The following is a 12,457-nucleotide window of genomic DNA, read 5'->3' as shown; positions in this document are numbered from 1 at the left end:
CTAGCTTGCAGACTGACCTATCACTTGGATGATTTATTTTTTTCTTTCCAAGGAACACTGATGAGTAGTAACTAGCTAGGAAGAGACAGCCCCCAAACTAAGAACCAATTCCTAGGGACCCAAGAAAACAAGCAAGGGAAGAGATGTTAATTAGGGGTCACAAAAACATATAAACACAGCTGATAAGATGCAAATGGAAAATATAATTATTTAAATTTGTGGTTTACAATACAAAGTCTAGCCCAGGAATTTATACCTATTGAATGAGACTGAGAAACGAATCAGTTAAGTACGATATATATTCACATATTCCATAATATTATTAATTTGTTCTAGTTTTTCTACCACTGCTGACTCCTGTAAATTACTCTCAACTTACAGGGCACTCCCTATAAATATTAGGCCAGGCCTCTGCTCAACTCCATTATAACAGAAAAAGGAAACATAGCCTTACTAATTAAGCTTCTCTCTCTCTCTCCCTAGCTATCTCCATTATCTATCAATGGAAAAACCAGTAGACCCTCTTATTGTTGAGAGAGTGATAGGAGATGTTCTTGATCTTTTTACACCAACTATAAAAATGTCTGTTGCTTATACTGACAGGAAAGTCTGCAATGGACATGAGCTTTATCCATCAACTATTGCTTCAAAACCTAAAGTTGCTGTGGAAGGAGATGATATGAGATCTTTCTTTACATTGGTATGTATTTAGGCCTCTTATAAGATTGAAACTTGTTTCTCTCTCTTTTTTTTTTTTTTTTTTTTGTTTTATTTTTTATTTTTTATAATTTGTGAGACTATATATAATTTTATTCTTTTCAATCAGGTGATGACAGACCCAGATGTTCCTGGTCCTAGTGATCCTTATTTGAGAGAGCACCTGCACTGGTATACTTAGACCACTAATTTTTCTACTTCAATTGTGTTTATATTTTAGGTATATCCTAGCTATTTAGGGTTCATTAACCTTCAGTTCTAGGGCAAAACTTCTTACATAGAGTTTATACTTACCTTTGATTAAATGATGCTGAAGTAATAAATAAATCCTACAACAAATTCATATGTCCATAGCAATGAGGACGAATACTGGTGCTTGTAAGTTTCGAGCTTTTTACTTGAAATCTTTAATTTTATATTAAACTTGAAATTTTTTTTTTTTTTGCATTAGTGAGAAACTATGTCTATCTGTCTTATTTTCTTTTTTCTGATTAACTGCAAAAATTTTATTAAAAAATGAGGAAAAATCATCTGCAATTTAGCTGTTTATAAAAAAAAAAAGAAAAAGAGAGAAAGAAAGAAAGGAAGAAAATGCTGAAATTGATTCAGACTTTAACTGAGTGAATCAACAGATTTTACAATCTAGAAGGGAAAAAAAAAAAAAAAATCACCCGGTACATATTAACAATAGCTACAAGATAAAGAAATCATCAACACCACAAGATGAACAAAATCTAGCTACATATATACATATATAGAAAGAGAGATGAAAATTAATTTTATGGCATTGCAAGAAATAGCAAAATATATAAAACAAATAGATACGTTGTTGTCAGATTATCTAAAGAAATTACTTTAATTGAACTTTTTTGCAGGATAGTGAGTGACATTCCAGGAACAACAGATGCCACATTTGGTGAATTCATACTCGTTAATTCAATTTTACTTCCTTCCAAAAGAAAATGCTAATTAAAATGTTTACGTACAACAGGAAAGGAGATAGTGAGCTATGAAATTCCAAGGCCAAACATAGGAATCCACAGGTTTGTGTTTGTGTTGTTCAAACAAAAAAAAAGATCACAAATACAGCACCCACCTTGGTCAAGGGATAATTTCAACACTCGAAATTTTGCTGCTGAAAACGAGCTTGGTCTTCCTGTTGCTGCTGTTTACTTCAATGCACAAAGGGAAACTGCTGCAAGAAGACGCTAATTTTAACAATTAATTTCAAGATTATATCTCTTGAAATTATAATAATTTCTATCTCTAAAATATGAATGTATCGTAACTTATTATCTTTGTTTCGGATGTTTTGAAGATTTGTGGGTTGCAGTCTCTTTCAATATATATGTTTGTTACAGAAGATGAGCAGTAAAATATTATAAATGCTAATAACTTATTTAGTTCTCTGTTTGTAATTTTTCCTTAACTCTATTTTTTTTTTTTTAAGCTAACTTTATATGTAAAATCAAGAGTTTAAAATTTAAATTCATCACTGTGGAGACAATTTTTTAATTAAATGAATATTACTCTCAATCCAAACCTAAAAATGTACATGTGTAAATAAAAAAAAAAAAGGAGAAAAAAAATTCAGATCTTATTTATATTATCATCATATTTTATCTGTAGCTACCTATCAACTTTGAACTTACAAATATGTTTTAATGCAAAATATTTTTCATATTTTATGAATATAAAGGAAGATTTATCTTTTAAGCTCACTATCAAAAAAAGAACATTAATTAGTGACAGAAAAATCTTTCGCAATTTAAATGTTAATTAGCGACAGACAAAAATCTTTCGCAATTTTCTGATAGGACTTTTGGCGATTGATTTTATATTTCAGAAAAAGAAATTTTTTAGTGAAATTTACGATGGGATTGCGATGACTAATTCAACTATACTAGAAAGGGTTAATTATAAATTTAGTATCCGAACTTCTCAATTTTTTTTTTTTTTTTTTTTGGTCTCATAAGCTGGAGAACTTTATTAATGGTGAAGAGAAAAACAACTTGAGCTTAAAAACTACACCTGAGCCAAATGGACTCATCCAAAACATGCAAAGCCTGACTTGGGAACAAGAAACCCATAGAGCTGCAACAACATTAAATACTCAAAGTTTAGCATAAAAATCTTCTGATCTGAAGGTGTCTTGTTTAGCTAGAGATTCTGCAAAACTATTAGCTGATCTCAAGACATGCGTAAATTGCACATTATGAAGATTTTGAACTGCAGATTTAATTTGAAAAATCTCATCCCAAAAATCTTAAAATTTTCTTTTTAAGTATCTGACAAGAAAACTTTTGCAATCAAGTGTTTAAATCACCATAATTTTCAATTAAGTGTTTATTGCCACGTGTCCAACTGAATTTGCCATTAGGATTAGGGCTGTGCATGATTCTTGAGGATCCAAACCGAACCGTAGAACCGATCCGAACTGAATCTAAACAAAAAAAAAAAAAAAAAAAACAATTTTTAAGAACCGGAACAAAAAAAATTTTATGTCTCGCTTTTGGTTCTAGTTCTTATTAAGAATCTAACCGGAATCGAATTGGAACCGCACCGGACCCCAACCGAAGAACTAATTAATAAATATATAATTTTAATTTTTGGATATATTATTTAATTTACAATTTTAGAAAATTTATTATTTATTATTTATTATTTAAATTAATAATTATATTATTATATTTACTAATAAATATTAAGATAATGCGAGACTCTAAGTGTAATTGATTGAAGTACACTTCATTAATTATTAATTAACAATAAATTTGATATTTACAAAGAAAAATTTAACTCAATTTTCAATTGAGACATTCATTTTTTCCTATATAACTTTTTTTTCATATTATAACTTATGAAATACTAAACTTATATATATATATATATATATATATATATATCATATAAATATATTAGTATTCTGATAACATTTTAATTATAGCTTTTTAGTAATAGTTTTAGTTTATATTATTATCATAATTCTATAATTACAACTATTACTAAAATTAATTAATATTTAATAGCATTATAATTTATAATTACAATATTTCTAAAAACACGTGTACTTTATATTATATCTAATGATATCTAATGTTGTTATAACAAATAATTAAAATAATATAATAATTATTCACTTTGTAATAACTAATAATTAATAATACTATATTTAATTATAATTACAATTAATAACTATATTTGAATTTGAGTTCAATATAATTTTTAACAGGAACTAGAACTGGAATTAAAATCAGAATCGAGGAATCAAAACCAAAGAGCCAAATGAGAACCGGACTGAATTATGGTTCGATTCTAGTTCTGGTAGTAAAGTCATTTGGTTCTGATTTTGATTCTAAATTTATTAAGAATTGAACTATAATTCTAGTTTCGGTTCTTGTCGAGAACTGATTCAGAACCGGAACCGCACATTCGTAACTTCGGATAACTAAAGCCTATAAAACAATTGTATCTATGCTGACTAGGCTCCAATTAATAAGAGAGCCATCAAAGCCTCATGTGCTGAGCACATGCCATGGGCACTTTAAATGACTGTCTGTCTTGTTCATCAGCTTCATTCAACAAATTAATGGAAAAAAGAACACAATCGAGCCCAGATCGAAGCAAACCCAAAGATAAAAAAAAAAAAAGCAACCAAATAAACAATTACAATAAGAAAATTGGAGAAAAAGAAAATATATAACTCATCGCAGTAAAGCATTTTTCGCAATCTATAACTCATCAACAACTCTATAATTCCTTAATTGCTATCCATATTATTAACGATGAATACTGTTAGATTTGCAATTGATCGATTGATCGCTGGCTTTTTTCTTTTTTTTTTTTTAAATTTTTTTTATGGCTTATGATCATCATATAGATATATAAAACGTAAAAAAGTTATTGCGTTATAACCGTAGGAAGTAAATTTAGTTGGCAAGGTCTGCTCTTGGCACGTTAATCTTTCAATGCAGAGTCCTTGCCATTACGTGATAGTTTGATTGCCCCTCAATCATGTTTATATCAGAAAAAGATGTCCTTCTCTTCACAATCTACTATTTTCAGGCTGTTAAAAATGTAAAATTCAGCATTTATTTCTTTTTTTTTTTTTTTTTTTTTGTAACATCAGAACTAAGCCTGTTGAATATAGATTATAGTTAAGTGAATATTCATCTAGTCTTCAAGATGACACCTTAATAATTAAAATAGAAATTATAAATTTAAATCCTTTGTGAAATAGAATGGAAAATATATAGAAAAAAGATGTGAACTATCCATTATTGTGTATTTTATATTAATTTCAACGTACAAAACAACTACTAAATATTACTAACATTTGGATAAGACTGAATACTGAATTTGGTGGGGAAAAAAAGAAGAAATAAATGCTGAATTTTCTGTCTTAGGTTTTTGTAAGGTTATGGGGAAGGTAAGTGAAATAATAATAATAATAATAATAATAATAATAATAATAATAAAAGTGAGTGCAGTGGCATCACATCAAATGATGTCCAATCTTGTTTTCATATCTATCTGGAAGATTTGTTAACTGAGTTGTAGATTATGAAATATCTTATATGCAGTGTGAGGCAGATATAATAGTTTTCAAGGATACACCAGTTTTCATGTATGGGAACTCTGTTTTTCTTCACATGAGGTTTCTACTTGTAGCAATGTTTTCCCCCAGGACCGATAGGAAAACTGTAAATTGGATTAGACTGTTCTACGATTTGGTTGGTTCATGTACAAATTTTTCAAACTATGTTTTATATGATTTTGAATTACTTCTAAAGTCAAAACCCCACACTACGTCTTGTTGGAGTACTCTAAAGTTCGTACAAGATTCTTCCGGCATAATAATTTTTATATTCAAAACTTCAATCGAAGTTTTTGATCAAAACAGAAAGAGTCACAATCACTCCATTTCAACCGTATTGGTCATAAGTATTTTCTTTTTAGTATTGGATGATTTTTATATTGATGATATTCAAACATTATTACTCACTTATCTTTTACCATTATATTAAGGCATTAAATGTAATTTACTGCAATCAAGGGTGGAGTGAGAGTTTAAAATTTAAAGGTAAGTTAAAAAAAAAAATTGACACTATTTTAAAAGATAATTTTAAGAAATCCCAAAGTTTGGGAGGCCTAAGCTCCCCTAATCAAGATTAAAAGCTAATTAAACAACAACCACATAATCAAACTGGCACATAGCAAGACAAATTAAACAACAACCACATAATCAAATCATCCATACGAAAAAATTTAGACGGCAATCCCCATTGTTGCCACATGCTTTGCATCACAGCATAGTGCCGAAAAAAATATAAAATATTTTGATTTAATGTATAGTTAGCATGACTTATGAAACATTAATTGTTTCTATTTTTTAAACCTAGAGACATTACCTAGCTAATAATCTTCATGTTAAATATTTGTCTACATTCAATGTATACCCAACTTAGCATCTTCATCTAAAGGATTATTTCTGGAAAAAAAAATCCATCTATTGAAATTCACACGTAGCTTTTTAAATTGAAATTTCTAATTTCTTTCAAGTGAAACAACACGTTTAAGTCATTTTTTGTTTCATATATTATTATTAAATTTGTTAGGTGTATATAGTTTGTAAGCAATAAGTTGGCATAACACCATATTAATTAACCCTTTTTTTTTTTTTTTTTTTTTTTTTGCAAAAGAAAGAAAGAAAGAAAGAAAGAATAATGGATTCGTAAAATTATATTGACAGATTGTTAAAATGAGGCTAGCAATTAGTTGAGTAAAAGGTTTTGGAATAGGCTGGTATAGTTATAAGTTTGCTGCACCTGTGTTTCTAATTTTGATATTGTTTAGTTATTTGTTGTATCATGGTTTTGGTGAGGGTTTTTTTATTTAAGTTATTCAAATTAGATTGAGTGTATGTGAGAGCCCAATAGATCGGGATAGTACTTTTTTTTTATTAATGGGGGAATGAGATTCGAACTTAAATCTATTATCATGTCATATATCCACTTACTACTAGGTTACGCCTTAATGTGTAGTTCAAGATACTACTTAGCTTTTTTGAATATTATAAGTGAATAAAATTAAGTTCTTTTGCTGATAAAAAAAATTGATTGAGTAAATATTAAGGAAAAAAAGTTTAAAAGCTAGATATGTAAATATAGATAGAAAGAAATTTCTATTTACAATATTTCAAAATTCAAGTCCAAATAACACAAATTTTAAAAGTTTCAAAGTTACAAGACTGTTTTAGTATCCAAAAAGTAATTTTGTTGAGCGCAATTTTTTAATTAATTATTTTAATTGAATCTTATTGAAATTTTTAAATATATCAAACATGTAACATACTAGATTTAATCGGTAATATTAGTGGTTACTAGTCTTTTTACAATGTGTTTTACACGTTTATTTACTCGTTTTTTATACTCATTTAATTTTACTGTTTATATAATATTAAAGCATAAATTTTTATTTAAATTAAAATAAATACAATGTTTATTTACATTACACTTTGCTCTAAAAACTACTTGTAATGCTAATTCTATGTACTTAATTATATTTTATATAAGGGAGTGTTCCCAAAATAAATTTCAGCACAATCCCTAAACCTAATTTTAATAAACCAAATTGTAGAAAAATAAATTTTTTTAAAAAAAATAAATTAAGAAATGAAAAATGTCAAAGGCTTAATTATGTGTAGATTTATATTTAAAAATAAATTTATGAAAAATCCTATCAAATTGTAAATAATAAAAAAAGAATTTCAAAAATCAGTCCTAATCAAAATATTTAAAATTACTATTAAATATTATAAATACTTTTTGTAGATAAAATTATTTAATTGGCTATTATTAAGAAGGTTGTTTTAGAATACTTTAAATTTCACTAATGACACGATCAGAAAATCTCATTATTCACTTCTTTATTCACATATTTATATATAGTATAGTTTATAGGTTATAGATTATAGATTAAGTATGCATGGTTATAATTCTACTCTTATATTCTCTAGATATTACAATGTTAAAGCATGAATTTGTGTAACAACTTTAAATTAAAATTTATCTCTATTTAAATAATAATCATATTAAAGCGAATAATATTATAATTAAACTAATTTTAATATGATAAGATGACATTAAAAGTCAAGTATATTTAATAAAATAATTATAAATGCTAAAATGAAAAATTATTATTAATTATAAGATTAAATTTCAATTTTTTTAAAATGATAAGAGTAGACTTCAATTAGCGTCTATGATTTCTTAAAGTATTTTAGCATTCCATTCATTTTTACACAATCAAAAGAGGAATAACATAATAAATAAACACACATCCATTTACATTAAATAACTTTAATATGTTATTATTGATTTGCAATTTTAAAATATATAAATTAAATACAAATTTCTTGGGTAATTTTATTTTATTTATTATTATTATTATTTTTTTTTTTTTGATACATAGGAGGGAGGAAGCCGGAAGAAACATTAAGAAACAATATTAACTATCCTGGGCAGGAATATACCCTGCCAGTCCTCACGCAACAGAGTAACCACATTACCAGGAGGAAGACCATAGACTTGGAGACCCCAAGCGCCATCCATCGCCAGCGATGCCAGCCTATCAACAACCCGGTTTGCTTCGCGGTAAACATGAATAAGCTCAACTCTCCAAGCTCGTTGAAGCAACCCCTTAATGAGAGACAGAAGACCCAGGTGGTGAAGGTGTTGTGCTGTCGATCGGACCAGCAAGAGCGCTGCCTTAGAATCCAGCTCCTCCACAACATTCCTGAACCCCCGCCCCCAAGCCAGACAGAGACCATGATATAAAGCGGACAACTCCGCCACCATTGACAAGCACACCCCCAGCCGAATGGAAAAATCAACAATCCAACGCCCCAAATGGTCTCGGATTACCCCGGCACCCCAGCACCCCCAGGATTCTTTCGACTAGCCCCATATGTATTCAACTTGATCCACCCCTGGGTCGGAGGGAACCATGCTACCGGAATAACTGTCTTGGCAACAGGGGTGGAGGTAGAAAATTTGATTAGGGTGGGCAGATTAAAGTTAACTAACATTAAATAAAATAACAAATATGCAAATAAGATGAAAAGAAAATTTTGGCTGAAATATATCTTTATTTTAAAATTTTGATACAAAAAATTTTAATTGTTAGTTCTCAAATTTAATTAGAAATTGCAAGTTTTTTAGATTGATAATATAATAATATCTGATTAATTTTAAAAATAAAAATCATCCTTTTATACTAAATTCATTTAACTATAATATTTCTTAAGTTCTTTTTATATTTCTTAAGTTCTTTTTGGCAGGGGAGATAAAAAGCATAGCTAAGTAATTTGATATTTGTCTAAATAAATGAAAAGAAGTAATTAACTATATTATATATTTTCAAAATTTCAAATTTCAATGTGAATTTGAAATTTTTCTAATGAAATTTTTTTCAAAATTTGCATATATTCCAAAGCATGCTATAAATGCATCTAACCCTCAATAAAAGCTAAATGAAAATTTTATTTATTTATCATTAAAGTTATATATGCCCAAAGTCCCAATAAATATTTCATATTTAATTTTTCTGATCCATGTAATTATATATTAAACACCCATCATCTTTTTTTAGTTTATTTAATTTATAAATTAGTAAATGTTAATCACAAATTATCTTTTGTATATGATACATGAGAATCATTAGTTTAATTAGATTCTATCCAAATGCACGAAAACTTAAAAGTTTTTTTTTTCCCCATTTCAGGCTGGGCAGGTGCCCATGCTTGGCTGCAGGTGGCTTCGCCCCCTGATTGGCAATACGTACAGCACCCAGCAGTCAGACATCTCAGGGCTAGGAGAGAGAAAGGATAATTTAAAATTAATAAATTAAATAGAATAGATTAAATGAATTAATAAATATTTATTAAAATTGATTAGATAAGATTTTAAAATATGTATTGGGTGAACTAAAAAATATTAAAATTTCTTATGTGCATTTAAAAGTTAAAAGTATAGAATTTTTAAAAACTAACCAAAAAAAATTCTGAAATTCAAAAACTTGAAAGTCGTAATTATCTATTTATTTATAAATTACTCAAATATTACGCGTGTAGTATTTAAATATATATATATATATATATATATATATATATATATATATATATATATATATATGTTGAGATTAAAGCTCTGATACCACTTGTTGGATATCAGCGTAGTGATAAACTTCAAGATTGATTAATAATTTATAACACCAAGAATAATAACGGAAAAGGCAACCAAAATAATACGAACACAAAACACCAAATATAATTGTATTAATAAGAAACAAACATTCACAAAACTTAAGGAAATAATTACTTACTTGGTTTTTGCTTAGTTTGCTTGGTTACTTTACAAGTGAGGTGAGGGGTGGTATTTATAGCCATTTCCACCTCATCAATGTACGGCTAAGATTTGTCTACAAAAATGGACGGTTTAGATTACATGGAGAATTCTAGAACTATGTAGACATTATACAAAATATCTTTTGGTGGAGTAATGTGGAGTATTCTAGAATGCGGGCTTGGACCTCCAACTTTGGGCTTGGGGTTTTCACCTTTTGGGCTTTAAGCTTGCCAAGTATTTAACTTATTGTGGTAGTGGTGACTTTTCTAATACATGACTAATATTTTAATACTCTCCCTCAATGATTAATTTCTCTTTCTTCATCATTCCCAACTGTTGGCGAAAATCTTCATATTTATTTGCGTTTAAACTCTTTGTAAAGATATCGGCTGGTTGATCCTCCGTCTTGATATATTTCATTTTAACTCTCCTTGTAGAACCTTCTCTCTGAGAAAGTGATAGTGAACCTCCACGTGTTTTGTTCTCGCATGAAACATCGGATTCTCAGCTATTTGTATAGCCGAACGATTATCACAATTTAACGGAATTGGATAGTCGATGGGTTGATGCAGATCGTTCATAAGCTGTGACAGCCAAACACTTTCCTGAGCTGCAGTTGCTGCTGCCCGATACTCAGCTTCTATTGTGGAAAGTGACACTGTAGGTTGTCTCTTGCTGCACCAAGATATTGCTCCTAAACCAAGACTAAATGCATAGCCTGTTGTCGAGCGCCGAATGTCGTGATCTCCTGCATAATCAGCATCGCAATATCCTTCCAACTTGATAATACCTCTCTTATAAAAGATCCCATAATCGATTGTACTTTTGACATATCTCAATATTCTTCGAACTGCTTCCAAATGAGGTTTCTTAGGCTTCTGCATAAATCGGCTAACTACTCCAACTGCAAAGGAAATGTCCGGCCATGTCATAGTGAGATAGATTAGGCTTCCCACTAGTTGTCTTTACATAGTAGCATCTTCGAGATCATTCCCTTCATGAGCACACAGCTTGACATTAGCATCCATTGGAGTAGATATCGGCTTGCATTCCATCATTCCAAACCTCTTCAGCAGATCTCTTGCATACTTCTGTTGTCCGAGGAACAAACCTTCCTTGGCTTCTTCTATCTCCAATCTAAGAAAATGCTTGAGCTTTCCTAGCTCTTTCATTTTGAAACGAGTAGCCAAATTCTCTCGGATGAGTTGAATCTCTTCAATGTTGTCGCCAGTGACTATTAAATCATCAACGTATACTAGCACTATAGCTAGTCTTCCTTCTCGATCTTTCACAAACAAACTAGAGTCTGCTAGTGTCATAACATATCCATTCTTGACAAGGAATTCTGCAATCTTGCCATACCAAGCCCACAGTGCTTGTTTTAGACCATAAAGAGCCTTCCTTAGCTTGCACACATAGTTAGGATTCTCACGACTTCTGAACCCTGGTGGTTGCTCTATGTACATTTCACGATCAACTTCACCATGTAAGAATGCGTTCTTCACATCCATCTGCCATAAAGGCCATGACTTACTAGCTGCCAAAGCTAGTAATACACGCACAGTAGTGATCTTGGCAACTGGACTAAATGTCTCATCATAGTCCAAGCCATATTGCTGAGAAAATCCACGAGCAACTAGTCTTGCTTTGTATTGCTCAATTGATCCATCTGGGCTAGTTTTGATTTTGTAGACCCATTTGCAAGAGATGCGTTTCACATCTCTTGGTTTTGGCACTAATTCCCATGTTTGATTTTCCTCCAAAGTAGCAATTTCTTCTTCCATCGCAGTAGTCCACTCCATCTTCTTTGATGCTTCTTCATAAGTTGTTGGCTCCTTTATCTCTGCTATAGCAGCATTTGCATATTTTGGATTAGGCCTTCTTTCTCGACCCGATCGCCGAAGTAGAGGATAATCTGGATCTTATTCTTCTTGACTTGGCTGATGTTGTTCTATGCACCTATCTTCCATGGGCTCTTGGATTTCTCTTGAACTCTGGATGACTCTGCTTGACCTTTCTCTAGGATGAACTCTCCCTCTCCTATCTTCTTTTCAACTTTTTCTTGAATTTCTTTTCAGTCTAGTAGCAGGGTTGCTTGATATGACCACCAAGATGATGTCTCATTAAAGACCACATTTCGTGAAATATGGCACTTGTTAGTTTTAGGATCACAACATCTCCAGCCTTTTCTTTGCTCATCATAACCAACGAATATGCAGCGAAGTGCCTTTTTGTCAAACTTGCTTCGAAGTTCATCCGAAACGAAGACATAACACACGCATCCAAAAACGCAAAAATGATTTACAGTTGGTTTAATGTTCCACAGTTTCTGG

The 12,457-nt window shown here is 30.1% G+C and overlaps 1 protein-coding gene and 1 pseudogene across 1 annotated transcript; one reads left to right on the top strand and one right to left on the bottom strand.

Moving 5' to 3' along the window:
• Window positions 1–502: 502 nt before the first annotated feature.
• LOC105629488 (CEN-like protein 2) lies at window positions 503–1,929 on the top strand. Its single transcript, NM_001306004.1, has 4 exons — window positions 503–700; window positions 827–888; window positions 1,593–1,633; window positions 1,709–1,929. Exons 1-4 carry the CDS (start codon window positions 503–505, stop codon window positions 1,927–1,929), a joined length of 522 nt encoding a protein of 173 aa, NP_001292933.1.
• Window positions 1,930–10,540: 8,611 nt separating this feature from the next.
• Window positions 10,541–11,056, bottom strand: LOC119369642 (secreted RxLR effector protein 161 pseudogene; annotated as a pseudogene).
• Between the last annotated feature and the right edge of the window lie 1,401 nt (window positions 11,057–12,457).

The sequence above is a fragment of the Jatropha curcas genome, chromosome 2 (assembly GCF_041381405.1).
Source record: "Jatropha curcas cultivar XTBG-Jc1 chromosome 2, XTBG_Jcur_1.0, whole genome shotgun sequence".
NCBI classification, from domain to species: Eukaryota; Viridiplantae; Streptophyta; class Magnoliopsida; order Malpighiales; family Euphorbiaceae; genus Jatropha; species Jatropha curcas.
The sequence above is the reverse complement of the archived record's forward strand: the minus strand, read 5'-3'. Positions and strand labels throughout refer to the sequence as shown.

Coding starts and splice junctions, on each gene's coding strand:
- LOC105629488 (NM_001306004.1), top strand. CDS start 503: ATGGAAAAACCAGTAGACCCTCTTATTGTTGAGAGAGTGATAGGAGAT. Junction 701..826: donor TGAGATCTTTCTTTACATTG/GTATGTATTTAG, acceptor CTTTTCAATCAG/GTGATGACAGACCCAGATGT. Junction 1,634..1,708: donor AACAACAGATGCCACATTTG/GTGAATTCATAC, acceptor TACGTACAACAG/GAAAGGAGATAGTGAGCTAT.